The 27,331-nt window shown below is 39.4% G+C and overlaps 2 protein-coding genes across 4 annotated transcripts in view; one reads left to right on the forward strand and one right to left on the reverse strand.

The window, feature by feature from the left end:
* On the forward strand, positions 1 to 24,274 carry SHFL (shiftless antiviral inhibitor of ribosomal frameshifting). Of its 2 annotated transcripts, none has more exons than XM_087956937.1 (9): positions 1 to 112; positions 10,643 to 10,784; positions 11,985 to 12,034; positions 13,452 to 13,553; positions 14,508 to 14,540; positions 17,949 to 18,098; positions 20,867 to 20,970; positions 21,709 to 21,857; positions 22,731 to 24,274. In XM_087956937.1, the coding sequence occupies exons 1-9, from the start codon at positions 77 to 79 to the stop codon at positions 22,946 to 22,948; spliced, it is 984 nt and encodes a 327-aa protein (XP_087813063.1). In that variant the 5' UTR covers positions 1 to 76; the 3' UTR covers positions 22,949 to 24,274. The 2 variants fall into 2 exon arrangements, with proteins under 2 accessions (XP_087813063.1, XP_026531939.1); XM_026676154.2 differs by having other exon boundaries at positions 13,452 to 13,496.
* Positions 21,982 to 27,331, reverse strand: part of ANGPTL6 (angiopoietin like 6) — a 21,850-nt gene continuing 16,500 nt past the window's right edge. Inside the window, exon 6 of one of the 2 annotated variants that reach the window (XM_026676153.2) lies at positions 21,982 to 25,583. In XM_026676153.2, coding sequence (XP_026531938.1) covers positions 25,390 to 25,583 — 194 coding nt within the window. In that variant the 3' untranslated portion in view covers positions 21,982 to 25,389. The remainder of the gene's footprint in view (positions 25,584 to 27,331) is intronic. The other variant, XM_087956935.1, reaches the window with a different exon arrangement.

Consider the following 27,331-nt stretch of genomic DNA (forward strand, 5'->3'; position numbering starts at 1 on the left):
GCCGCCCTCCGTTGCCCAAGTGGCACGGAGCGTCGACCTCAAGCTGGAGAAGGAACTGACCCTCGCCTTCAGCACCATGTACGCCTTGAGGGAAAGACAGGATGAGGTGGAGGTAGGCGCTATTCTTCACGGTAGCGAGAGAGCAATATTAAAGGGTCTGCAGTATTTGGTCGATGCCTGCGAAGGAGTTTCCTCCGAGTCGATGGTTTCCCTCCCCCCGCCCCGCGCCTCGTAGGAGGCAGGAGATTGCAACACCCTTCATCTTTGATCAGCATCAGATGGGTGGGGTGGGGTTGTGTGCATCGTTTTCCTGCCCGATCTAGAGCATGACATGTCTAAGGAAGGCTGTTTCTGTGTGATACAGTAACTCTCGGCGAGAAAATACTCTCCTGCAAATCCCCGGAGGAGCACGAGGGGGCAATAAAGAGGGAACCCACGGATCATTCGGATTTCTGCAGCTACAATTCTAGGGGCAGGTGATTTTGATGGTAATTTTAATAAAAGTCCTCAGTATCAAATCAACAGGCCTTATCGTTCAGTATCCTGTTTCCAAAAAAAAAATGATAACCAGAACTTTCCTATCTATAGTATTTGATATTCAGTATTAAACCATCTTTATCTGTCTGAGAAACAGATTACCCTATTATTCTGTTATAATTTCCTTGTTGGTTGCTACCCCATTTCTGCCTATCATTAACTAACTATCCTTCTGCTCCATGGGCCCCAAACTAAAGTTCCAATACTGGGCCACACTGAAGAAAAAATATTGATAGAAATAAAATATTAAAGCATAAGAGAAGCCAAGAGAAGAGAAAAGCAACAGGACAAAGAAAGAAAGAGCAATAGGAATAGGATATTGGGGAAGTAGTGAATATTGTACATTGCCCTGTGCAAAAGGATTTACACGAAGAATTTTTGTTTTATTTACTCAAGCTGTCATCCTTGGAAACCTTGTTTGCCCAACCAAGGACAAAGAAAAGAAAAGACCAAATGTAACATTTCAATTAAAAGACAAACAGAAAAGCAAACAACAATTGCATCAGAGGAATAGTCTCAGATTTTTACCATTCAGAGTGGGGACAGGAAATAACAGGGTATAGAATTTTATATGTGAGTGGATAGTCCAAGTTCCTATCCAAAATGTTTGTAGCAACAGACTGTCAATTGTTGAAGTTTCTGACTCTACCAGTATAGATGCCTGACTATGCATATAATTAAATTAAAATTTATAATTTATAGCAATAATTTAATGATATATATGGATATCTTTTAAGCTAGAGAGGACAGGGCCTTAAAAGTCAGTTTGAAAAGATATGAAAAAAATCAATAAACAAAATTTCAATTCTTTTTCCAGAACCACCAAACATATCACTCTTTTCCTACAGCTACTCAATAATTTTTATTTAATCATTTCTGAGTTCATTTTTCTAAAATGTTTAACATAGCTTGGAGAGAATTTTGCCAGCCAGGGACAATTGCTTTAATTAAAGAAGTTTGTGCAAAATACTACATTCAAAGTGTCCCTTTCTGATTCATATCTAAGAGATCTGCTTTAATCATTTTGAAAATGTGTTCAGCTCAAACCAGAGCTGCTTCACATTTGACACATTGGGAAAGTGATTGGCACCGTCTGGGTCTAATGCAAAACAGCGGTGTTATACTTGAAAGAATTGTTTTGGGCTCAAAATGGCATGTTTTAATACAAAACAGTTTACATTTAAAATGTTTTGCACATTACTGGATATAAATATATTCCATCAAGAGCAGCGTTGTATGCTTTGTAAACATGTAGTTCCCAGCCATGGGTTTGCTAATGAATATAGGAAAGAGACAGTTTAGAATCCTGCTGTATATTTCCTGGATGCTCCTAATTTTCAGCAAATTGGGCCTCTTCCTTATCTTTATTCTGCTGTGTCAGTGGCCTGGAGTTTATCAGAAGGAAGCATGTGTTGGCCCCAAATATTAATACAACTGCAATATGCTTGCACTCTCTCATTGCCTAGAGAGAAAGAAGTGTACTGTTAAACATAAACTTTTTTTAATGTGCAAAAGCTTGATTGTATCCTATGGCCACTTGGCCTTGAAAATGATTTTAAACATACTGTGAAGAAGGAAGAGGATCACAATCATGGTGGCACTGAAATAAGGAAGTTTTGCTTTGCAGAATAAGTACAGTGTCACAAAGTTGTTTTGAGCAATAGTATCTAGAAAACATAGGCAGGTGAACTTCAGATGTTTTTTTTTTATAGTTCTGGTGGTGCTTTTGAATCAATGTTGACACCTGGCAACTGCCTGGACAAGTCACTGTAGTTTTCTTGACAAGATTTCAGCAGTGGTTTGCCCTTGCTTTCTTCATAGGACTGAGAGAGCACTAGCCCAAAGTCACCTAGCTGGCTTTGTGCCTAAGGCAGGACTAGAACTCATGGTCTCTCTGTTTCTACCTGTTGTCAACCACTAGCACCAGCTGGCTCTCTGTTTTATTCTTCTTGCTGTGTAGCTTGGGTTATATGCCTTTAAATTATACATGTTTGGAGTGTAGTCTGGAGTTTGAGCATATTTATTAGCTAAACAGGTGTTTCAAAAAGAAAAATGCATAACTGGGTGTGCAGATTGTCCTCAAATTACAACTGGTCACTTAATAATTGTTTAAAGTTACGAGGGTAAATAAATAAATAACCTTAAAAAGGTTATTTATGCTCTGTCCTCAAAGTTACAGGTGCAATACCACCCTGGCAGTGGTATGATTGCATTTTGGGCACTTGGCATTCAGTTTGCATTTGTAATTGGTTGCAGCAACCTGTAGATAACATGAACACATTTTATCTTGTATATTAAAACAAGCTAGTTTTATAAATAATAATTAAGGACAACTACAGTTAACTCTACTAATAAAGTACAACAATAACATTATTTCTAGCAGATGCATCCAAAAAAGAACTGATCCAAATAACTGATTTTTATCAATTTAAGCATCCAATATACAAAAAAGGTTTAGCATTTCATATGAATGGAGGTAGATTCACCTGTTATGCTAAGCCAGGCTTCTCCAAATTCCTAAGCATCAATGGGACTAGCTGTTGTTGTTTGTAGTACTTATTAATATTGGTATCTAGTAGTATTTATTAAATTATTTTCATATAAATGATTGGAGATCGATGAACAATATGCAATTTCATGAAAAGGTCCATGAGTTTGGGGGCCACTAAATTGTAATGTAGTTTGGCTTTGGCTTTAATCTGATATGTGAAATTTAAAATTTGTCGGTTGCTATTACTGTATCTGCAAACCAGCCTGATTGAAAGAAATAATTATTTTTGGTCTAAAAAATAATGATTTATTGGGACTTGACCAGCTCTTTACATTTTGAAGTAAGATGTAATGGACCAGCAATGGGGGAATGGAATTAGAATATGGATGAAGATGATAATGTTTCCTCTGCCATGGAAACAGAATATTGTGGTCTGTCTAGAGCTAGATGTTTTTGGAGATCCTTAGTCATCCAGGTTATGGTTGTTCAAGAGATGCTTTTCCAAAAGCAGCTGGATTTTCTTTGTTATCCATTGAAGACATTTTGCTTCTCATCCCAAGAAGCTTCTTCAGTTCTTGTATGAGAAGTTGAATATCTTTAAGGAAAAACAAAGAAAGTCCAGTTGCTTTTTGAAAAGCACCTTTGGGTCTGTGAGCTAGCTTTGCTCTTTTCTAATGCACAGGCCAAATAGGATCCAAACTCCTAATTGTGCAAAGTTAAATTTAACAAATGCAAATTACAGGCTCACACTTGGCCTCCAACCAAGAGATTCATTAGTATTGAAACTTCAAAAACACCAGGTGCAAGCACAACTAATATTCTTTAGAAAAGGGGTATCAATTCTTAGCAGATGCACAGACACCAAACACTGATTTTTAGCTCAATGGATGGATTTGTATTCAGCAATCGTCAGCTAGTTGTTTATCTTGAATTCTGGACCAGGAGGGTGCAAAGGTACAGAAAATCCCTGATGCAATCTGTAAATATTGTTCCTTTTTACCAGAAGTGTCAGAGGACAATGACACAACAAATGTCACAAGCTAATGTCACAAGTTTCCTCTAGTTATTTGCTCCTTCAGAAAGGAGTTTTGAAAAGGCTGGGAGGACCAGAGGCAACAACAGCCAACTGGGTTAATGGGCTTTCCTCTAGTGTTTAAGTTAGCAAAAATAGGATGCTGGCAAAGACAGCATCTGCGGTTATCATTTTAGTTGGCCCTATTTAAGGGCAGTAGTTGGGGGATTCCTCCTCAGCTTCATTTCCCCTTCCTACTGAACATCACAAATTGGTGGATGGAACAGCCCTCAAAGACCAAAGAACTATTCAGTAGACCAGTTTTTTTTGGAACCTTTCCAGATAAGAATAGGATGGGAGCTCACTCACATGTACTCCAGATGGCTGCTTCTCATGAGATGCCACAGGACAGCAGTCTTCAGAAGGTTTCAGTGTCAGGATACAAAGGGATTGGTCATCTTGTTCACAACTGCAGTGGAGCATTTTAAAACTAAGGTCCCCAACCCCAAGGCAGCAGCCTGGTACTGGGTTGGGACACATTTAGAACTGGGCCATACATATTAGATTTGCAAGGAAAAGAGTAAGAGACATAGTTTATAAGATAATAAGAGATGAACCAATGATTTATAAGGATAGAGAAATCCAAACTTTGAAGCAAGTGCCAAGAAGTGAAAGAGTAGAGAAGAGATTACCGCTTTCTGGCAACACAACTGACCAAACATAATGTACTATTTAAGGTGGTTAATAGCAGAAGGAATGATGGTTACATGGCAGGGGGGAAAAAATCAAGATTGACAACATAGATAAGTCACAAGAACTTTTAGGGACAAAAGAAGATTACAGCAGCAATCGAAACTAGAAAGCAGAAGTCAAGAAGACCAACAGCGAGAGATAAAATAACCAGAACAGGAAGGAAGAAGCAAGGAGGAAATGGAACAACATGAAAAAGAAGGAATAAGAACAAGAGCACAAAGAGACGTAAAGACCAACAGAAGACAGAGACAAGCCAACAAATAAAACAATGGAAGAAGAAGTCAAGTTACTATCAATAAATATTAATGGACTAAATTCCCCTGCTAAAAGAAAACAAATACTTGCAAAATTAGCTAAACTGATTGTGGACATAGTGTACCTGCAAGAGGTACATATGAAAAAGCAGCACGGTAATTATTTAGAATATTCAAAATTAGGAACGCTGTACACAGCACTAGCAGATCAAAAAAGAGAGGAGTAGCTGCATATGTGAAGGAAAAGTTAAATGCTAAACAAATTTATGCAGACAAAACAGAAGAATATTAATGATTGAATTAATGATATGTCAAAAACAAATGTTTCTGGTGGTAATATATGCTCCAAACAATAATCAGAAAGAGTTTTACAGTAAATTATAGGGGAAAATAATAGAAATAGGACGGGGAATATATGTTTAGTTGGTGACTTTAACGCAATAGTAGACATAAAAAAAGATTATATAAACAACAACAAAAAACAAGAAGAAAAAAGGAAAGTCTTACCAACACCTTTTTTTGAGATGATGCACAAATTAAATCTGGTGGACTTGTGGAGAAACCTAAACCCAAATAAGAATAAATGTACTTTTACTTCAACTCACATAACTCATGGTCAAGGATAGACATGGTTTGGATGAATGGGGAATTAGGGAAAGATATAGACACAATGGAAATTATGCCAAATATATGGGTGGACCACAATCCCCTACAGGTAACTTGGAAAGGCCAAAAAGAAGAAGGAGGAGGAGGAGGAGGAGGACATTAAATACACAGATATTAAAAGAAGAAGAATATACCCCCCCCCCCAAAAAAAGGAATTGAAATTAGTTTTTAGGGAAAATACTAAGCAACATACATCACTGCAGAATCTATAGGACACCACAAAGCCTATGTGCAAGGAATGACGATAGCATATACAGCGAGAAGAAACAAAGAAAAATGGAGATGACAAAATTAGCTACAGGAAGAGATTTAAAAAAATAGAAATTCAATTACAAAAAGAATCACAGAATAATACAATTAAAGGGCAAGTGGCTTTAGCCAGACATAAATTAAATGTCTCAAATTAGAAAGGGCACAAACTCTAAAATCTGCAAAACAGAACTTTTTTGAATTTGCAAATAAACCAGGGAGATGGCTGGCTTATAAATTAAAAAAAGAAAAGGAAAAAAGGTTAATACATCATCTACAGGATGAAAATGGGGCTTTACAACACCATATGGAAGAGAAAAAAAGAATTATGCAAAATTACTTTGAAAAGCTTTATAAACAAGAAGAAATAACTAATGAAAATATATTGCAATATTTAAAAGAGAAAGGTTTTCTCCCGATAGCTGAAGAAAAGAGAGAAATGTTGAATAGGGAAATAACGTTAACAGAATTGAAAAGGGCAATACAAAGACAGAAAAATAACAAATCCCCAGGACCAGATGGAATCTCAAGGGAACTTTATAGGAATATATATGAATTGATGGAGCTTCGAATGTTAGAAGTATATAATGAAGCATTGATAGAGGCTAGATTGCCAGAATCCTGGGCTGAGGCATACATTACATTAATACCCAAAGAGGGCATGAATCACCAACAAATTAAAAACTATAGGCGAATCTCGCTGCTAAATGTCATTTATAAAATATCACCATAATAGCGGAAAGGATGAAAAAACTACTAAATGAAATCATATATTCAGATCAAAATGGATTTCTACCTACAAGACAGATTAGAAATAACACAAGGATGGTGGTAAATATACTGTAGTAGTACTAGGCACATCCCGAAAAACAAGCGGTATTAATCTTTTTAGATGCTCAAAAAGCCTTTGACAATTTAAATTGGCAGTTTTTGATACAGCAAATTGAAGACATGAAATTTGGAGATAAATTTGAAAGAATGATAGGTGCAATATATTCTACTCAAAAGCTAGTGTGCTGTTAAATGGAGATATCACAGGAAAATTTAAGATTGCCAAGGAAGTGAGACAGGGATGTTTGTTATCACCTCTGCTTTTTATTCTTTCACTTGAATTGTTTCTAACCCGAATTAGACAAAATACGGAAATTAAAGGGACCAAAATCAAAAAAGAAGAATATAAAACCCAGACATTTGCAGATGACATAGTATTATTTATAGAAGAACCAATAGAAACAGGAAGTATCGTACTACAAGAGATAGAAGAATTTGGGGAAGTGGCAGGATTTAAAATTAATAAAGACAAGACTAAAATATTAGTTAAAAATCTAACGGAGAATCAGAAAAAAGAATTAAAAAGGGAAACTGGATTACAAATTACAAAGAAGATTAAAATATTTAGGAATATGATTAACAGCGAGATGCTCTTCAATAAAAGAAGATAACTATAAAAAATTGTTGCAACAAATAAAGAAAGATTTAGAATTATGGGGGAAATTACAGTTATCCTTATTGGGAAGAATAGCCACAATTAAAATGAACATCTTGCCCATATTGCTTTATTCCAAACAATCCCTATAAGATTAGATAAAAAGTTATTTGAAGAGCTAAATAAAATAACAATAAAATTTGTATGGTTAGGTAAGAAACCACGGATAAAAGCGAAACTGTTACAGGATAGTAGAAGCAGAGGTCGCTTCGGACTCCCAGACTGGGAACTGTACTATCAAGCCGTGGCACTAACTTGGATAAAGGAGTGGATTAATTTGAATAATAAAAGGATTTTAATATTAGAAGGGAATGATCTACAAATAGGATGGCATGCTTTCCTTTAGGAGGAGTAAGACGCACACGTATTTTTATAGACACCAAATAAGGGATTCATTGATACAGACATGGGAATTTTTTTTAAAAAATCATTATATGAAGATACCAGATTGGCTATTGATCATGGAAGCAATTATTTATCCAAATACATTAGATATAAGAAAAATGGTAAGATATATTAGATAACCAAGGGAGACTAAAAACAAACCAGGAATTAAGAGACCAAGGAATAAATATAGATTGGTGGCCATACCTACAGTTACAGGCAAGATACAAAAAAGACTTAGAAGAATACGGATTTGATAAGGACCAACAACAATTAGATACAATTTTAACGGGAATGAGAGAGAAACTTATAACCAAAACATGTAATAACTTGCTAAAATTTAATATGGAAGAAGAAGTAGTTAAAGAGTCCATGATAGCATGGGCAAGAAATTTTGGATATAGTATAGAATTAGAAGACTGGGAAAGATTATGGACCCCAAATTATAAATTAACAATGTCCGTGGCCTACAAAGAAAACCTTTATAAAATGTTCTACCATTGGTATTTAGCACCAGCGAGATTGGCAAAGATGTATCCTAATATGAGCCCAGAATGCTGGAAATGTAAACATAAATATGGCACCTTCTTTCATATGTGGTGGTTATGTCCTGAAGCAAGAAGATATTGGGTAAAAATAAGAAATCAGCTACAAGAAATAACAAAACACCAAATTGAACTGAAACCTGAACTATTCCTATTAGGAATAATTAAAGGAGAGTTTAGCAAAAAGATTAAAGATATCATATTACACATAGCAACAGCAGCCAGGATTGCTTTCACACAGTGTTGGAAACAGGATAGTATACCATCTGAGGAATTAGTAATACAGAGAGTATTGGAATGGACTGAAATTGGCAAGCTCACGTTAGAATTAAAAGGCAAAGAAGAATCAGAATACTATGTGGTCTGGGACAAATGGTACAATTGGCTAAAAAGTAGAAATAAGGATTAATGTATATGAATGTCTAATGCAGGGGTCCCCAATCCCCTGGTTGTGGCCCACTACCAGGCTTTGAGCTGTTCAGAACCAGGCCACTTGTTCATTCTTGCCCACCTTTCACAGGAACCATCCCTTCTCCACCCCCATCCCCTGATCCACAAAGCCAAAATGGTTGGGGAACTCTATGTTAGTAGACAACCATTAAAGTTTGAACCAACAGTGTGTTGCAACTACGAGAAAGCCAATGCAGTCCCAGGCTGCATCAAGATCATGTGAAGTGCTAGTATTGCTTCATTCTACACTGATAGGACCATACTTGGTATACTGTATCCAGTTTTAGTCACTGCAATACAAAAAAGAATATTGAGATTCTAGAAAGAGTGCAGAGAAGAACAACAAAGATGATAAGGTGACTGGAGAATAAAACATATGAATCGTTGTGGAAACTGGTCTAACAAAGAGAAAGTCTAAGGGTGACATAGTAGCACTCTTCCAATATTTGAGGAACTATTACAGAGAAGATGGGGTGATCTGTTCTTCAAAGCATCTGAGGGCAAGACAAGGCGTAACAGATGAAAGCTTATCAAAGAGAGATCCAAGCTAGAATTAAGGAGAAACATCTTGTCAGTGAGAACAATTGATCAGTGGAACAGCTTGCCTTCAGAAGTTGCGGATGCTCCATTACTAGATGTTTTTAAGAGATTGGATAACCATTTGTCCAGAATAGTATAAGGTCACCTGTTTGAGCAGGATTTTGGACCAGAAGACTTCCAAGGTCTCTCCCAACTCTAAGTCTGTAATTTATTTCTTTTTCATTTTTTCTCTTATTTTTCTATAGTTCTCTTATCTTAAAATTTTATATTATTTTTATTCTATGGAAAAACTTATTTAATAAAAATTATACATATGTGTATGTATGGAAAAACCTAGGCTGATCCAGAAACTAAGTAGGATTGAACCCAGTTTGTACATAATTAGTGGCCACCAGTTAATTCCAGGCCTACAGGCTAAACTGGAAAGTTGAAATAAGCAATCCCAGGAGAAAGGGATAACAAATTACTTCCAAATTACTGTAAAAAAAATGACATGATTGTATCCATGAGAGTCAGCTTTGACTTGAATTTTCTTTTTTTATCATACATATGGGCTGTTTGCCAAGAAGGGTGAACTTTCCAGTTTTGCAAAGTTCACCTTGCCTGCTCAGTAAGTAGTTTGCTCTACAATCCATGATTTAAGCTTACAAAGGTACAAAAGAATCTCTGAGATAAGACTTCCTGCTAACTTTCTTGATCTTCTCACTGGTCTCAGTTCTTGCTGTTGGGGAAAGGGAACTTTGGCATGACTTACAAATTGAGACATTGGAAAGGATGTACTTTCTGGTGAATATTTGCAAACAATTTAAAAAGTACTGGTGGAATTCTAGACAGTTGCTCAGTAAAGGCCAAAGAAGAAATTATGATAGCTATGCTAAATGTTTTTAGGGCGGGTTGAGTTGATATATGTGTGGTTGTGCATATATGTGTGCATCTGTATGTGGCTGAGCCTTTTCCTTCCTTGCTACAATCTTCATAAAGAAATCCCTCTCCCCCAACTATCTGTTGGTCTGGAGGGAATGCTCCAATTTGTGTTAATAGTAGTCAAAATGAAGGTTTGGTCAAAACCACAAATGAGGAAAGAATTAAACTTGCTCCCACATTCATACTTATCCATCATCTTGTTTTAAATAAATGATTACATAAATATATTGATTAATCCTACTACTGAGCAGTAAGTCTGGGTTGGCACTAAGGGGAAATCCGCTCTAAAAGAAAATGTGTCAGGTCTCTGAAAATTTTACCTTTTTAATTGCTTTCATATTTTCAATGCAGCTAGAAAAAAGTGTCCGCCGACTACGTGAGAAATTCTATGGAAAAGTGAGCATCACAGATGCTGTGATTCTGATGCGGACCTTCCACAACAATCATGACCTAGTCTGCAAGTACATCATCCTTGATATAAAAAAAACAGAAGGTGAATCTAGCACTGATGCTGATATATTAGACTGTGGGGGGGAAGGGAAAGTCCGCATTCAAGTATTTTGGGCCATTCATGGTGGTTAGTAATATATCCACAGAGAAGGGAACAAGCAGAAGGAAGAAGCTCAGGAATTTCCATTGCCTGTTTGAAAGTTCAGACAGTATCTTCTGTATTATAGATTTTTTGTTATGTTTTCAGTCTATTATAACTTGGAAATATCCTTATTCTTCCTGCTTGCATGTCCAAACACAGAGTTGTTATTATTAATCATATTTTTTTATATTTTTACTTCTGCAGCCTGTCCTGCCTCATAGGGACGGAGGTGTAGGTATCTTATCTTTGTCATAAGTGCTGGGGGGAAATAAGTTAAAAAATTCTTTCTAAAAAAATTGCTTAACTGTTCTAAAACCCACTTTACCCAAGTCATTGGAGTGTGTATTTTCCATTCAGCATGTGCCTTTCTTCCTTGAATTTCTTGGATCCTTATATTAACATATTCATAGCACCCTACAGATTTGCAAATATATGCTTGTAGACATTTATTTCTTCTATTTATTTTGTTTTATTTTACTTCAGGGTATTATTTGTAAAATTTATTAGCTGCCCATCTTACCATAAGGCAACTTCGGGCAGCTTACAATATTAAAATTTATATTTATGGCTTCCTCTGGTATCAAAACAGGCAACCTTGGTGACTGTTGAAAATTGTTGGCATAGTTTCCCTCCTTTTTGTACATACATATATACAATATATATCATCTCATATATACAATACTTTTCATCTGTTTCCCTCCTTTTTGAGGAAGGAAATAGATGGAAAGTAGTGTATATATGAGATGAGAGAATGGAAGGAAGGACGACATTCTCTCCAGTTCTTAGTCTCGCCTAAAGGTTGCCTATCCATGTTGCAGTAAAAATGCAATTGCTTGATTTTAAAGGACTGTAATGTATGGAAAACCACAGAAATAATATTTGCAGACATAATGCTGAGAAAGGATAATCCATGAGTATTGAAATAGACATCAATACAAATTATGCCAACTTGCTTATTTTGTCTTGGCCTTCATTCCTGGTCAACTGCTGCACGTCTTTGCCACATGGATTTCCATAAAGTTTCACAATTAGAAATCTTCATGTTAGCTGTCTGTTTGTTTTAAATTTAAACTGCTCTAACTATATATTGTTGTTCTTTAGGTATAGAGACGGAAGATGGAAAGCAGCTCAGTGGTGATCCAATAGCATTGGTAATAATAATGTGTTTAATTTAGATGCTCTGTTTCCTTTAGGCAAAATCTGAGGAGTGAAAGACCCCATTGAAAGGGTTACAATGGACACAAAATTGGGAAAGGGAATACAAAGAACCAAACTAGTTTAGCCTTAGAAGGGAAACTAGCTGCTATTCTACAGATTATTATGCTACATAGCAGGGGTGTCAAACTCATGTTGTCATGGCAGCATCACAACTTTTTTTCTCCTTTGCTAAACAGAGCGTGGGTGTGGCTAGCATGTGACTCATCTGGCCTGCAGGCCGCGAGTTTGACAGCCCTGCTATATAGTATTCCAGATGCTTTTCCCCCTCTTCCTTCTATTTTCTCAGTATAGGGGAAAAGCAACTGTTTAAGGATCATATAGCCCTTATGATTGTTCTCCTTAGGCGTGCTGATATGACTAGGCAGTTCTTGGTTTAATTATTTCTCCTCTCCATTGAATTCAATAGGAAGGAAATCCTTACCCCAGATTTGAAGTTGGGGTCAACTGAAACTATCCATGACTAAAGATGTAAGGCAGGGGTAACCCCTTGTGTGCCTTTCTCCTAAGTTGCCCATGCCCTATCCAGAACTCTTCCCCCAAAATCTTTTTTTTCTCTTTGGAAGAGTTTACAGTATTTTTTTAATCTTTAAAAAGTTATATATTTATAAAATAGTTGAGGGATAGTGATGATATAAATTTAAGTACACAAATTTAAAGGAATATAAAATATGTAATACATATTAAAAACCAAAGATAAAGGTTAAATATGAGTGGATAGCCAACCAATGTGAAATATGGTATAACTAATATATGCTAATGCATCATTTAATACAAAGTATTTTATACCATTTTATAATCAAAACATTTATCTATTAAACTTTACAGATATCTGATTAACATAGTTCAAATCATTAAAACCAAAGGATGAGAGAAGCTATAGGTGACAGTTAAAATATTAAGACGATACTGGAAATTATATCTAGAAATTATGTCAAGATATAAATTCTAAAATCTGAATTTTGGATGTAGCAGAATTCCATGTATAAAACTGTAATATAAAAATGGAAATAGAAATAAATTCTATATAGTATTACTTTACTTTTTAAGTATCAAGTTCTTCTAGATTTCAAAGCATATTCCTACAATTTAGTTAGCCATTCTTTTACTGTTAAACCTTCACCAGCTTCATATTCTCCCATTATATCTGAGCTGCTCTACCCATCTATCAGTTGTGGCTTCCAGATGTATCTTTCTAGGTTTGGTTTACTCATTCAATTACTTACCATTCTAATTTTCTCGACAATATATTTTTGTGACTTAGAAACTGTTCTTTGCTGCATGATTGTAGTTTCTAGTTGTCTAAACTTCTGCTGTCTACTTTTTTACTTTAATTTTTTCCTATGTTTTTAGAAAGTAGTGAATAAGCTGAAGGAAGAAGAGGAACAGATCAAACAGGTGATTAAGGGAGGAGGCAGACGGACAGGGCAGGTACAATTGATGAAGATTACTTGGGTAACATTTTTTTCCTATTTTATTTAGATCAGGTTCTCTGAGAAGTTGAACTCTCAGTTTGAAGTTTTGAGAGAAAAATCATATGGTTAATTTTTTTAGGCAAACCTAAAATGTCTTTCTTTGTCAATCCCTTTTAACAGTTAACAGACTGGTTAGCAGTTTAATCATTTGGCATGAACTATTTATCAGTTGTTGATAAGTAGCTCTTAAATCATAGGCCAGGCACATTGCCCTGTGCTTAGAAGCAATTTTCCACCTGCTTCTAAGTTTTTTTTAATTTTGAAAAAAGTTAAATGGAAACCTAAGATATATCAAAAAGCAAATAATTAGTCTCTCAGCATATTATTTCCAGGTGTGCCTCTGAAGCCCCATAGAATGCATAGATATTATTGGAAAATTAAAGAATAAGTAACTACATCTCTCTGTGGCCTATGCATTAAAAAAAGAAAGTGGAATGGGAAAGAACAACCAGGGGTCTACACTGTAAAAGCCATTGAGCAGGGGTTTCAAACTCGATTTCATTGAGGGCCACATCAGGGTTGTATTTGACCTTGGGGGGCGGGGGGGGCATGGCCAGCTCAATGTCACTCATGTCGGGGGCACCTGTGGTGGCCCGAGCACTCTGCCAGTGAAAATGGGCTCCCAAGCTCAGTTTCCGGCTGCGAAGGTCTCCTGCAACCTTCTGCCAGTGAAAGCAGAGCTCAGGAGAGTCGCGGGCAGCCCTCCTGAGCTATGTTTTTGCTGGCAGAGTCACCATAGGCAGGTCCTTCACTGTTTCCAGGGTGGCCCTGCGGGTCAGATCCAAGCACCCCATGGGCTGAATCTGGCCCCTGGGCCTTGAGTTTGACACCCCTGCCATAGAGCAACCTTATCAATTGTTTCCAAAGTGACAATTTAACAGTGCTATGTATGAAGTTTAACAAATGTGTAGCTTTTAATATATTTTTTTTGCAGGACACAAGGGGCAAGGATGATAAGAAAATTAAGGTGAGACTATAAATGCTCCATCTATGATGGAACAGGTTCTCAGTACTCTTCATGATAGGCAGGTGTAGCATAACTCCTGGTTTAGTCCCTCTCAGAAGTAATCCATCAGGATTGATTGGGATCAGAACTCCTGGATGTAGGCAGTGATGGGCCGTTTCCCCTGTTTGATTATCTTGATTTGGGTGGCAGTGCTATGGTCCGCTGGCAGCCTGTGGAGCTGGCAGCAGAGTCAGACAGTGGGGAAGAACCTGAGCCAGTCCGGGAGTCTGGGGAGGACTCAGATGAGGGTTCTGCATCCAATACAGAGATGGGGCCAGGACCATCTGGAAGTTATGTGCTGACTCCAGAGCCTCCAGAATCTGACAGCAGCAAGGCAGAGAAACAAGGGGAGCCTGTTCCCAATGCACATGTATGCTGAGTTGCCAGAAGGCGAGAGCAGTTAAGAAAAAAGGGGCAACTCGTGAGTAAGGCTTGGAGGTGATTGGCCCTCCTGTAAGACATAAAGGAGGAGCAAAGGGATATGAACCTTTGCAGGAAGCAACTTTGTTCGTACTGGTCGGTTTGAAATCTGAAGCTCTGTATTGAATTTGTGCTCCGTTTGGTCTTGTATAACTAATTGGCAATTTAGTCGTTTCAAGAAAGATAAAAGTGCGTGCTTATGAGACTTATCCCGAAGGACTTTGGCAGACTTCTGTGGGACTATTTACAAACTGTTTGAGACTCATTACAGGCTGTTGGTGTTTGGGACTAACGTGTGCTTGTTAATGTCTCAAGAAGCCTTGGTCAGAATAGGCAGCTTGCTGGTCTGCCAGAGGATCTTCATAACACTGTCTTCGGTCTCACGTGAAGTGGTTGAAGTGGTGTAATTCATCTGTGTTGTTATCATGTAGGGCCACAAGCCAGTCAGCTGTGTCTCCATCTAACACCAGGGCCATTGCAGTGTACCCTGGCCACATTGTCTAGGGAAAAAAACTCCAGACTGTTCTAAGTTGACCACAATCTACTTGTTGGTAAGCTGGAAAATGTGAGATAGACAACATCACTACTAGATAGATTTGTAACTGGCTGACAAATCGTACTTATCGAGTAGTCCTTAATGGAACTACATCTGCATGGGTTGAAGTGATCAATGGACCACAAAGTTCCGATGTAGGTCCACTACTCTTCAATATCTTCATAAATGATTTAGATGAGGGAATAGAAGTGGAACTCATCAAATTTGCAGATGACATTAAGCTGGCAAGAATAGCCAACACCCCAGAAGACAAGATCAGGAACCAAAAAGATCTTGACAGATTTGAACAATGGACCCTATCCAACAAAATCAAATTTAATGTGGAGAAAAGCAAGGTTTTACACAGGCAGAAAAAACAAAGGTACAGGATAGATTAAGCGAAAAGTGGCTCAAAAAAAGTAACTGTTAGAAAAAAGTTCTAGTGCATGATTATTTAAATATGAGCTGCAGTGTGGGGCAGCAACCAAAAAAGCTAATACAATTCTTGCTTGTGTAAACAGAGGCATAGAATCAAAATTATGGAAAGTATTAGTACCTCTTTATAAAGCCTTAGTAAAGCCACACTTGGATCCAATTTTGGTCTCCACATTACGAAAAAGATGTTGAGACTTTGGAAAAAGTGCAAAGAAGAGCACTAAGATGATTAAAGGCCTGGAGACTAAACTATGTAAAGAACGGTTGCAGGATTTGGGTTTAGCTAGTCTAGAGAAAAGAAGGACTAGGGGTGACATGATAGCAGCATTCCTGTATTTGAGGGGCTGCCACAAAGAGGAGGGGGTCAGTCACTTGTTTGAAATGGTATAGGGTCTCCTGCTTCACCGGGGGTGGAGGGGGGTTGGACCAGAAGACCTCCAAGTTATCTTCCAGCTCTATTCTGATTGATTGATTGATTGATTGATATAATGCCAGACCTGGCCCCAAAAGTTGCCCAGTTGTTTCAGGCTTCCATCATACTTCACCCCTAAGGGGGATGGTTGGTGTTCTCTCTGACCCGGGAGGATGACTGGTGCTGGGGGTGCGGATGGGGCAGAGTAGCAGTTGTGGATGGTGCAGTAGTGGGTGCTGGTTGGGCAGCCAGTGCCACCAGAATAGCCAGTGCTGGGGCAGCTAGATCTAGCAGCACTGCATGGCCAGCTAGGGCTTGTTCCACCGGGATGGACCGGTTACATATCCCAAACTCCTGGAATCTCCCTCTCAGATAGTTGAGTCAAACGCCACAGCTTAGGGTCCTCTTTCAACAGTTTCAGCCCAATCTGGAGGCCAGCGGGCATCTCACATGACGTTGAACCCCAAAGGGGGTACTTCTGGTTCCTCCATCCAACCAACAGGGCATTGCCCCTCCCAGTGAGCCCTCCTGCCAGTCCTCCAGTATCATGGGCAGGGGCATTGGTCTCCCTCCTGCCACCTTCAATCGGACACCAAACTCAAGCTGGCCACTCAGGCTGCCTGCTGCGGTCTCAGGGTTTCAAGTTCTTCCTTCAACCTAGTGTCCTCCAACTCTTCTGACTGCTTCTCAGGTAAGGACATAGTCACAGATACGGCTTAATGTCAGCCGTCCCAACTTGGTCAATTAGAAAAGAAAGACCCTCGACTCCATTATTAATGAAAGCTCACTTTACTAAAGCCAAGAGGTTACAGCTTAGCAAAGCCAGATCTGAGTTTTCGCCCCCAAAGTATCTGGTTGACTTTTCCCCTCTTCCCACCTGCCTCCTTGGTTATCTCTAACTGCCAATTACGTTAAAACAAATTGTGTTTGTAACAGTCCATGGCTTGATGGTCTAGATCAGGGGTAGGGAAACTTGGCTCTTTTATCACTTATGGACTTCAACTCCCAGAATTCCTGAGTGAGCCATAAAAGGTTCTCCCATCCCTGCCTACTGATTTTTCAGTTGTAGGAGAAATCATTTTTTTACTTGAATGGGACTGTTTAATATACAAATGTAGGACATCTAAAGAATATGTCCTGTACATGTATGGTCATTATTGTCTGGAGAATAAGTCCAGTGCCTGGCCAAATATCAGAGCATTGAAAGAATTAAAATAGGTAAATGAATAGGTTAATAAAACTTCCTAAGTGTTGGAACAGCCAATTCTTCATCCCTTCATGACAATACTTTTAGATATTTAATGGTGAAGTAAAGGAATATTTATTACTGTTCCAACACATTACAAAATAAAACATATTGAGATATATGTTGGAAGCTCTATTAAATAGCTTCCTTCCTTACTAATCCATAGTATGTTTCTCTGCAGCATCAGTCAGAACATCTGTATCTAAAGCCCTTCTCTTCCCTTCCCTTGTTGATGAGACACATTAATCTATGGAGAAAATACTTGGATGTTTAGTATTTTAGAGCACTTGGGATCACTTCCATGTCTTTGTGTTTTCTTAGGAAGTTGCTAAACAGCTGATGCCCCTGACAAAGGAGAACTTACAGATGTTCAACAATGCCGAAAACAATCGCATCCCTCCAGTTGCTCGCCAGTTTTCCTGCCAACCCTGTGACCAAATGTGGTGGCGTCAGGTCCCAGAAAGAAAACAGGTCGGTGTGATGGCCTTAATGCACAATCCTATCTGGTAAATAATGATTGCTTAGCCCTCAAAGGAAGGTGGTCCAAGAAAGCTGACTTCTGACTATAATGTTCTCATGGCCTCACTGTCTTCCTTTATTGTTTTCTACTCTTGCCCAAACTGAAAAGAAAAAGACCATGTAAGTATGTGGTAAAACACTAAATTCATACAAAGCATGGAGATTAGTATGTTCACCTGTCATTCTCATTTTAAAAGGAATTGGAGCACATTTTTGCAACAGAGAAATGCGTAAAAAACAAACAAACCTGTAGTCCCCTGCAGTGTCATGGCTCCTTGGGTTTATCTGACCAGAGGAACAAAACCCATTTTTTGAAGCTGTGTGTTTTGTGCTTCTTTGGTTTTAGAGGTTTTTTTTTCAAAAGCAAAATAGGTACATTAAAGTTATTGGATTATTAGCCCTTAATTTTGAAGAAATATTTACAAGGAGACTTTCCTCACTGATACTGAAAATCAGCAATTTCCTGCCAAAAATCAGCAATGTGTCCTCCAGGGAGCTTCTAGGAGCTAGAAAAATGGGGCTGTGGATTGCCTGAGGGCAGGGATGGTATTCAGGGGGTTTGGACCGGTTCGGGCAAACCTCTAATGAAAATTTTGACTGGTTCGGAGAACCGGTAGGGAAAATTTTGACGAGCCCCGCCCACCTGCCCCTCTCTTACCTCTCAGCACAGTCTCTACTGGTTCTCCAAACCAATAAAAAAAATCTGTTGTTTATTAGCTCAGCTAATTCGCGTGGCAGAGCTGATTGCCCAACTGAGATGAGCTTTAAAAAAGCACAGAGGGTGGTATTTTGAGTGCTGCGCTGTGCCTGAGCAAAGCACGCTTTCTTAAAACCAATCGCACCACCGCAATTGGTTCTAAGAGAGCGCTGGCCCTGCCCTGCCACTACTTTTCTTGTCTCCCTGGCATAGCAGCACACACGCTGTGTGGCTCTGCACCTGCCTACAGCCCAATGATCCGCCTGCCAAGTAAGCCTGCGAGTCGCAGCCTAGCTAGCTGCCTTCCCACCGTCCCTGGCTCCAGCTTGCCTGGATTGCTTCACCACCACCATGGCTCCACATGGTGCTCGCGGCCTAGCAAGCTGCCCCCCCGTCCCCGGGCTTCCTTCTTTTAGGATAGGGGTCCCCAACCACCGGGCCCCAGACCAGTACCGGTCCGTGGATCATTTTGTACCGGGCCGCAAAGAATGAAAGTAGGGCCTACTTTGCTTGGGCACCGCCATCTTGTTTCGACGGCGCTTGAGAAAGTGCTTCCGGGTGAGCTTGTCGGTCGTCGGTTGGAAAGTGGCATTTGGGTGCTGAAGGAATCCTCGTGCCTTAGTTTCGTCGAAGGGGGGGGCGGCTTCGAACGAAGAGCCATCCCGATGGCAGTGGAGTCTCGCATTACTCAGGAGGAGATTAAGAAAGAGCCCGAAAAGCCCATCGACCGCGAGAAGGTACAAAGGAGGAGTTGAAGGTGGCGGGGAGAAGCGGGGGATGGCTGGCTGGCCGGTTGCTTGGCTCGCCTTGCCTTGGTCGTGCGTGCTGATGCCGGTACCGGTCCATGGATCATTTTGTACCGGGCCGTGGTACAAAAAAGGTTGGGGACCACTGTTTTAGGAGACATGAAACCTACCATTATGTGAACAGTAGCCAAATTTTGCATTGCTGTAATAAAAATGATGAAAAAAAATGTCTTTACAAGCCTTATTTCTAAACTGAGATCATAATATGTAGATTTATACAGGCAGTCCTTGGGTTATGACCATTTGGTCAGCAACTCCTCAGAGTTATGACAATGCTAAATGAGGGAGATTTGTAAGCTTACAGTCCTCCTTTAATGATGGCACCCTTGCCTGCTAGAATTGCCTACTCTACGTGATGTGGTCACATGCTTTATAACTGGATCGCTCAGCAACACAGTTCCCAGTCCCAGTTTCAACTCAAGGACTGCTTGTAATCACTTGACATACTTCATTTGAAGTAATGTGTGTTTACTTTTTCAAACTATTATTTTAGATTATATTTGATGGTTTATTGTTCTGCATCACTATACTAGTTGAGGGGGGTTAAGTCCCAAACGCCTTTGGGCCAAACAGCCAGCCTTAGTATATGAGCACAGATACTTTCTACCACGTTGGTATTTTACCTTATTCATTTTGATCTGATATGTTGTATGTGATTTATATTATTACTGGTCATCGACTGAATAAATTACACTGCATCTGCTTCTGGATGGCTCCCATCAGTCGTGTGGTGCTGACTCCTAATCCAACATTTGGAGCTTGCGACCTCAGGAAACAAGCTTTTTCCCATTACTTCCTGCGCCACTGCGCTGGATGAAATATACATTCCAACACATTTTTCTTACAATTTTTTGCCCCATTAAATAGACTGATTGCCAACCTTCCCCCCTGTTTCTCAGCTCACATTTTATACTAAGCCAGATGGTGCTTCTTGAATATGTCCATGGTTCCCATTGGTAAAGCCAAAACAGAAGCACCAAGAAGAGAAGTGGGTTGGAATTACAACAGGACCTTGGTTGCAGCTTGCAAATGAAAAAAGATTGCTATGTGGTAGGACTCTAGGAAAGAAATTGCTGGGTTTAATCAACCTTAGCACAATGGACACAGCAACAATGCACTGATATACAACTCTCGACAGAATATTTGCTCTTGATTCTATTATTGAGATTCTTTGGGGAGTTGAAGCGTATTCAGTTCTTTGTTGGTATCTTTCACAGGTGTCCCGTTGTCACCGATGTGGGACCCGCTATGATCCTGTGCCATACGATAAAATGTGGGGCACAGCAGTGTTTAAATGCCCATCATGTGGCCATACTTTCAGGTGAGAGCAAACACTGCATGGCTTGGTATAGTTACCATCCCCAAGTCTTAGAAAGCCACATATGTGTTAAATCTGGCAAACCAAAAATATACAACATGTTAATTGATCATCTTTTGTTAGGCCACTTGATAGCTAGACCTCAGGATGATGTGTGTTGACGTATCCTGAATGGCAAGATCATAGAAATTAAACGGTAATCATAGAATAATAGAGTTGGAAGGGACCTTGGAGGTCATCTAGTCCAACCCCCCACTCGAGCAAGAGAGTCTATTCCAAATATTAGCCTCTACCTACAATTGAACTCACAGCCTCCTGATTGTGAGGTGAGAGCTCCTATTATAAGTCATAATAATTCATAGCACCATGTTTTATAACTTCCTCAGGCCACTGAACTAAAAAGAAAGGGCAACTTTTAATGATTGGAAGTGTGTTGTGAGACTGTACAGATTCTGCATCATGCAAATTTTGCAAAATAAATACTCATTGTCCAGTACAAGGAAGAGGCAAAGTAGCTTACAATACCAATGGACAGCATCACATCCATTGCTCTCTTGTGTGATAGGAAATATTAGAACTATTAATAAAGGAGAATATTTGTAGCTCAGGGTTGAAATGGGGTTGAGGGTAGAATGAACGGGCTATCAAGTTTCATTGTAAGCTGCCCAGAGCCACATATGTCAGATGGGTGACCATATAAATCAAATAAATAAAGGACCTACTTCTGTCTCCTCCATACAGGGGATCAGCTCAGATGGGGACACCATCTCCTTGCTTCCAGTGCCATACACCTGTATTACCAAGCTATATCCTCCCACCTCGAAAGCTCCCAGGACCCCGAGGCAGACAGCAGCATTCTTGCTTTGCAGAAGATTGCTACAACCGGTCAGGTGAGATTGACCGTGGCCTGAATCTTCAGGATCCCTGCTATGCTCAATAGGCAGTATGCGTGTCACCTTCCGGGATGCTATACCAAATTGATGTTGGTCAGGGAAAAAAAAGGCAGTAAAAATGTTTATTTTCATTTTTCTTTATTTAGCTGGTTTTAATACCTTATTAAAAATGCAAACAGCACCTTCCGCGGGGCTATATGGAATACTTTCTGGGGGTAAGTACAAAAATATAACAGCAGGGAGGCCATTTTGTTGGGCTCACAGGATCGTTCTGGTTATGGACTCCATGCCCTCTATCTGAGTCAGCACCGGGGCTTGGAGAGGCTCTTGCTGCTATCTAGAAAACGTGGAAGTGGAAGTGGGTAAGGGAACAGTGGTGGTACGCTACCAGTTCAGACCGGTTCGGCTGAACAGGTAGTATTAAAATAAAAGCCTCTGAGGATCAGCTGAGAGGAGGGAAAAAAAACCTCCACAATCAGTGTTATTTATTTATTTATTTGATTTGATTTGATTGGTCAATTGCTTACAAGATAATAGGTATAAGTATAAACATAGTTATGAATACATGAGAGGAGAAAGAAGAGAAAAGCGCAGGATCGGCCCTCCTACTCACCCCTGCGCTTTTGTCTTCTGTATCCTCTCAGCTGATTGGCGCTGCAGGCCTCAGCTGGTGTGGGGAAAGCTGTGTGTGTGTGTGTTAGGTGCGTGCGCGTTAGGTGTGAATGCATGCACGCACAATCACTGAACCGGTAGTGGAACAGGTAGGATCCCACTGCTGGTAGGGAAGCAAGTTAAGCTAGGGTTCAGGTGTCAGTTTCATCACAGGGGCAGCAGTCAGCCATTACTATCTGATTCTCTTTTCTCCTGCAGAGCCTCATGTTCCTGGAACCAGTTGTGTTCATCCACGAAGCCGGATGAAGAATCACTTGCCAAAAGTCATCCATCCCAGCCAAGAGCACGATAGCACTGGTTCCACAGTAAACACTTGCATAAGCCAAGGCAGCTTGGCATGTTTGGACATTGATGACCTCATCTTAGAGGATCTGAAAGAACAGGATGAGGAGAACGATAGCGAGGGCAGCAATTAGCCATCTGTAGGCTTGAGAGGCCAATCATCTTGCAGGAGATGGATAAAAAATTGCAAATTAGGGAAAGTGGCACGTATGAAATCTTACTTTATATTCTCCTGAGCTCTGTGCCGGTCTGTTCTAATCATGAAAAGCAATTTGCTTCAAGTCCAATCTGACACTATGACAAAGATATGACAGAAACTGAAGAAGCTTTGTCATCACCATGAGGCTCATAGACCTGCACTTTATGCGACCAAAACATTAAAGATCATGGAATTGGAGGATCCGTGTGGCAAACAATAAGCCAATTGATGAAGGGAATAATTATCATTGTGATATGTTTTAATTCTTGAGATATAAAACCAAAAGACCAAATATTTTTCTTAATTAAAAAGGGCAAGCAATTACCCTAAAAAGTACTTGCATAATAATAGTAATACTATTGAAGTATTAGTTATACCTACCATATATAAACAATTTTTCTCTGTATATATTAGAGAACTATCCTTTTTAAAGGGCATCAGAGTGTGGGGGGGAGCTAATATATACAATGCCTTACAATTGACAGCATACTTTCTGATTCTAAAATGGCAAGCATTAGTATGTCTCCTACTGTGCAGATTTTTTTTTTAATCAGCGATGAATGCCCATAACAAATTGCAATGTATCTTTGGTTGCCCTGGTATATTAAAATGCAAATTAAAATATTTTTCCTATGAAGACATCGGATTTCACCAACAAAGTAAACCTACTATTAATCTAAGATCAGTCAGAAGTTGCCTGCTGTACCGCCTGAGGGGATGTTAAGAAGCTCACAATATCTTGACTGCAACCATTATCTTGGAATGACTAAGTGGAACAGCAATTCTTTAAGAAACGTAAGGGTTGGTTTGAAGAGACAAATGTCCAAGATTCCGTTTCAGGCATTTTCACATGGCAGCACCAGGGGATCTCTGTGGGAGCCTTACTCCCTCAAAATAGACACTGAATGCTAGATGCTCAAGTTCTAATATAAATCATCTTGATCTGGACTCAGTTGTATGTTTAATATAGTTTTATGCATTTACCTCTCATTCTTACTAGGAGAGAGCTGAGATGAAGACTTGCAGAGGGGAGTTCATATTTAGGGTGACACACAGATCTGCCCGAGAATCCCTTCTTTTTGCTGTGATTGGGCCACCTGAATGGAAGGAACTCTCCCTATATTTCTTTGTGCAGCTGTGAAGCCCTTGCACCTCTTAGTGGAATAAGGATCTAAGGAGGGTTAAAAGGATCATTGAAAAAGAAAAACAAGTGGACCAGTCAGTGTTATCCGTAATAAATTTCATATGTCTTCATTTGCAAGATTTGTGTTTGCATGTTTTTATGTTCAGGATTTTATTTTCTTTGAAATAGAATTTTAATCTGCGTGGGCAAGGGAAATAGAATATGAGCCACATCAAATGTTAAAAGATCCAGTACAGTTGATAAAAGCATCCCTTCAAAAATAAATCCTGGGAGGACAATATATTTACCAGGAAGCAAGATAGTGATCCAAGCAACCTCCACTTCATTGTTTGGTGAAGACCATTTTACTTCCAGTTTTCATGTGTAAAAACTGGGCAGGAAGACCAGCTCTTAATGTCCAAAAGTGTATAGAGCATCATTACCATTGCAAGACTCCCAGTTGAAGCCAGGCTGGAGAACTCCACTCAAGTGAATTTGTCCTTGCACAATGCCAGGATAAGGATGAAGGTGCATCTTCAAAGCTATGTCCCCACATGCACTTAAACACCAGACAAATTTGTCCTAGCAACATTTTTTCTTGCCCTACCTTCTCAACTCCACCTTGTGTTTAAGACAGATCTAAGTTGCCTTTTCTTGTTCCGGTGATGAAAATATTTTTCCTTTACCCTGCCACTTTCCAAGGTCAGCCTTGGGTTGCATAAAATCTAATTTGTTTCTTTGGAGGACTCGGCCAATTTCAGGGAGCAGGGTTAGCAACAACAGGGAGAGCAAATTGGATGCTAGTATCATTTTTTGTCAACTCAAAGGTGGGTGACAAGAACTCTATCAGGAAAAAGCAAAAAAATATTTTTAAAATGTAATTCTTCTACTACTGTACAATATTGCTTTCTGCCACATGGTGTCTTGATATGCTTTTTCTTTCTTTTTTGCCAGATTTCAAGGACTTTTAAAATGGTTTAAAGTACTATTTGAGATATCTTTGGCATTTTCTTCTTTTGATGAAAGATAAAAGCAATATTTTTTTTTATGAAAGCTGCAAAATGGCCTGAGAAGCAAGTGGGTGGGGGCATCTGTGAAGTACAAGGCTCTCAGCCAATCAGTGCATTGCACAGATAGTTAAAGATGTTTCTCCTGAGGTCAGATAATGAAAAAGCACAGTGTGTATTCTTTTGTAAAGTACATCCATCTGGATTTTGGTCTGCTTTGTTGTCTTTTCAGTGGATAAGAGCAATTTAGCTGCCTTGCGTAGACCGGATCATCATTACCACCTTACGGATTGAGTAGGCACCACCACGAAATTCTGCCCAGTAGACTCCATCCTGATAGCGGCTTCGGTAGTGACCACCCTTGTACCAGATACCATTGAGATTGGAATGGGCACACATATTGTACCACCAACCACCTTTCTGGTAATGGGCACAGTTCCCTAGGGTTAAAGAATATGGGGGAGGGGGGAGAAGAGATCAGACGTCAAACCATGAATTCAGATGCCATTAACTTTTGGTATCCTAAGGCAAAACTGGGCAGCCACTGTGTCACATGGAGCTTAACTGATGTGCCGTGGCCTAATTGAAATGACTTTAGCAGATAATACATTTAGACATCAAGCAAATCCAGCAAATGTTAGGGAGGGAGGAAGGAAGGAAGGATTCTTTGCCCTGCCTTCCACTGGCTTCAGCCCAATCTAGTGTTAGCATGCAATGCAATCTGAAAAATATTATTAAGGAAATATAGCCCTTCCTTGGCAGGGTGAAGGGTGTCCATAATTTCTTAAGACCTTCAAAGGCTGCTGTCCATGCTTATCTTTACCTAAGTAGTTCTCCTTTAATATCTTGTGAACTGCACATTCTAGGTTCTCAGTGTTCTTTTATTCTTGCTCTTCCCTCTCCTCAACAAAATGGGAAATAAAAACCAGCACTGTGTTTCAAAGACAGAAAAAAAACCAATGAACATCACTGAAGCTAATATGATATACCTTGGGCCAGAGTACAAGTCAGCTGCTAAATCATAAAACAGACAAGGATTTTGTTTTGCAGCCATTCTGTCCAAAATAAAAATTCTGTCTAGGCAAGTGGAAACCCAGTTTGTGCTGGCTTGCTATTTCTTTTCCTCTCATTTTTTTTCCTACCTCCCCGCCCCCCCTTTCATTTCTGAGATAAATTACAACAAAAAGTCTTCAAGAGGAAAAGACAGATTAACTGCACAGGGCCTTTTGAGTCTTCTACCTGGAAATCTTCAATTTTCCAGAAATAAAAAAAACAAAACAGTTTTGTCTCCTAAAAATGAAAGTTTCTGCTGAGGTGGCATATCTAACTAGATAATGCATTTTGCAGGAGAATAGAAACCTCCAGGTCTCCTTGATTTCCATAGGATAACATACAACTTTTATAGGTCAAAATCTTTTAAACTGGCTGAAATTGGACTATAAATGTACCGTATATACTTGAGTATAAGTCGACCCGAATATAAGCCGAGGCACCTAATTTTACCACAAAAAACTGGGAAAAACTTATTGACTCGAGTATAAGCCTAGGGTGGGAAATGCAGCAGCTACTGGTAAATTTCAAAAATAAAAATAGATACCAATAAAAACTTTCACTAGGACAGTTGAGAATAAGTTTGATGTTCACAATTTCCTCTTTGAAAGAGACCAGTAAATAGGGAACAAGAAGATGAAGAAAAAGAAGTGTGTTTTTTCACACTTTTCACACTGCAGTGAACAAAAATGGCATCATAGGAACAGGCTTATTCTCAGTCCAAAGGTTTGTTTCTGATTTCTTCCCTGATTTAAGGGAAATTTGGGAAACGATCTCACTATCATGAAAGGTTTAATTGATTCACTAACCCAAAGAAGAAGATGATGATGACAGTGGGAGGCAGGAGTCACTCTCTCCCTTGCAAGAAAAAGCAAGAGCCGTTCTTATGATCTCCTCTCTCTCTCTCTCTCCATAATACAGTCAAGCCCTTTCCAGCACGCGATCCGCGCGCTTTGCACCTTGCAAATGCAAAATCCCGGGTTTTTGCATTTGCAAGGTGCAAAGCGGCGGATCGGTCCGTGCTGGAAAGGGCTTGACTGTATTACGAGAGAGAGAGAGAGAGAGAGATCATAAGAACGGCTCTTGCTTTTTGGGCACTGGGGCTTGCAAGGGAGAGAGTGACTCCTGCCTCCCACTG

Source organism: Notechis scutatus, chromosome 2 (genome assembly GCF_049901735.1).
Source record: "Notechis scutatus isolate UNSWTSFEM ecotype Mainland chromosome 2, rNotScu1.2, whole genome shotgun sequence".
NCBI lineage: Eukaryota > Metazoa > Chordata > Lepidosauria > Squamata > Elapidae > Notechis > Notechis scutatus.

Excerpts from the sequence above, each read along its gene's own strand:
- SHFL (XM_087956937.1), top strand. The coding sequence starts at position 77 with ATGTACGCCTTGAGGGAAAGACAGGATGAGGTGGAG. Across the intron at positions 113-10,642 it reads AAAGACAGGATGAGGTGGAG|CTAGAAAAAAGTGTCCGCCG; the intron begins GTAGGCGCTATT and ends TTTTCAATGCAG. Across the intron at positions 18,099-20,866 it reads AGGTCCCAGAAAGAAAACAG|GTGTCCCGTTGTCACCGATG; the intron begins GTCGGTGTGATG and ends TATCTTTCACAG.